Here is a 1,596-nt window from a genome sequence, read left to right as displayed (position 1 = left end):
ACATAGGTAGATTTTCTAATCTGGATGGGAGAATAATGGTAGTTTTAAAAGTACATATCCTATAGTGATAATGTGTTTGGTATGTTTTATGATTAGTGTCTTGTGTGATGAAGATTAGTTTGTAGTGGACAATAGTATGATATTGTTTCTATCATTAGCACGTATTTTTTTTCTAACCTACTGTAGATTTTATTCACATCTTTTATTAAACATCCTCCCCCTAAATTATTAGCTTTGTTGCGGATCGAGAGAATGCAAACTGTAAGGACCATGGCTGTGAGCGAATGGATTGTGCGTCATAGGGTACAAAACTACTGGTGATCTGCTTTGTGATAAGATTCAACATCTTTGTCTTTAGTGTGAAACGTAGACAAAAAAAAAAAAACACTTGATGATTTGATAACCTCCTTATCAGCTAAATTTGCCCTTTTTTCTAGATTGTAACAGAAGTGTCAACTGTTGGTGGAGTTCTCAATGACCTCATACAAATTGAACACTCCGAGCTGACCAACCAGTCACAACTTCGGGCAATGCAAGCTGTCTTCACAGCTCTGGATGCATGCAAAGAGGTGTGGATTGCACGTCGAACGGTACCCGTCAGACGAGCAGTGAATACAGTAAGCAATAACAATGATAAAATGAAGAGAGGAGCTTTAGAAAATAAGAATAAGATGAAAGAATGGCGTATGTGAAAATTTTCATCGTGATAGGTTTTCGCTGAGGTTAATGTGATCTTTGCAAGTGCAATATTCAAGTTAATGTCACAGATTGGATTCACTAGTAGGAACCTCGTGACTTAAGTAAGGAAAGTGTCATTGTTGACTATGCAGCTAGGTGCTTGCGTAGCAAGTGTAAGAAGCAGAATGTACCCTTTGTATCCCATGTCTAGTACATCGTGAAACCGCCACCTGGTGACGGTACCTCTGTTGGGTGTGTGCATGAGATGATTGATTGTGGAAAAATCTCTGTAGTGAGCTCCACACTTCCGACAACCATAAACATGAATTACGTACAATCGACCAGAGACCCTCGGTTGACTTTAGAACATCAGTGGAGCATCAGAAGTCGTCAGTGGATCACAAATCCATATCTGAACATAGGCAATCAATTGATCATAGACCAAGCGATTCAAGAGTTAGTTTGCTGTATTTTATGTGAAATTTATATTTTTATGTCAATCACCGCTGTGGTGTTTGTGCCCTTAGATGTGTGATATTTAGTAGTGTTCACTCTTTTACATTATAATATTAATTGTTGTTTTAACATTTTTTTTCATGAGATTATGGGTATACCTTAATGGATCCTTCTATCAAAACCGGTGCAATGCGTTGCACATCCTCAGTTGGCTGTCAATATGCAGATGAGGAGAGGTAGAGAATGGGAGGGTCTGGTTACGTGTAGAAGGAAGTCTGGTGATACATTACACTTACCATCCAAAGTCATACCAGTTGCTCCCTATGCTCGGTATGTTTCAAACTCCTGTTATCTTTATGATAGGTCATTGCCTTGCGAATATAATATTCCACAGTCACTCCATGCTATTTGATTTTCATTTTGTGTTGACTCAGATGTCCATATTCACTTTAATTATCCTCT

The 1,596-nt window shown here is 38.3% G+C and overlaps 1 protein-coding gene across 1 annotated transcript in view; it reads left to right on the top strand.

Annotated features, from left to right (window-relative positions):
- Nucleotides 1-1,334: 1,334 nt before the first annotated feature.
- Nucleotides 1,335-1,596, top strand: part of LOC119586117 (high affinity cAMP-specific and IBMX-insensitive 3',5'-cyclic phosphodiesterase 8A-like) — a gene marked incomplete in the record, with an annotated part of 15,950 nt that continues 15,688 nt past the window's right edge. The window contains 1 exon segment of the mRNA XM_037934808.1: nt 1,335-1,464. Within this exon segment, the coding sequence (XP_037790736.1) occupies nt 1,355-1,464 (110 nt within the window).

This window comes from Penaeus monodon, chromosome 21 (genome assembly GCF_015228065.2).
Source record: "Penaeus monodon isolate SGIC_2016 chromosome 21, NSTDA_Pmon_1, whole genome shotgun sequence".
Taxonomy (NCBI): Eukaryota; Metazoa; Arthropoda; class Malacostraca; order Decapoda; family Penaeidae; genus Penaeus; species Penaeus monodon.
The sequence above is the reverse complement of the archived record's forward strand: the minus strand, read 5'-3'. Positions and strand labels throughout refer to the sequence as shown.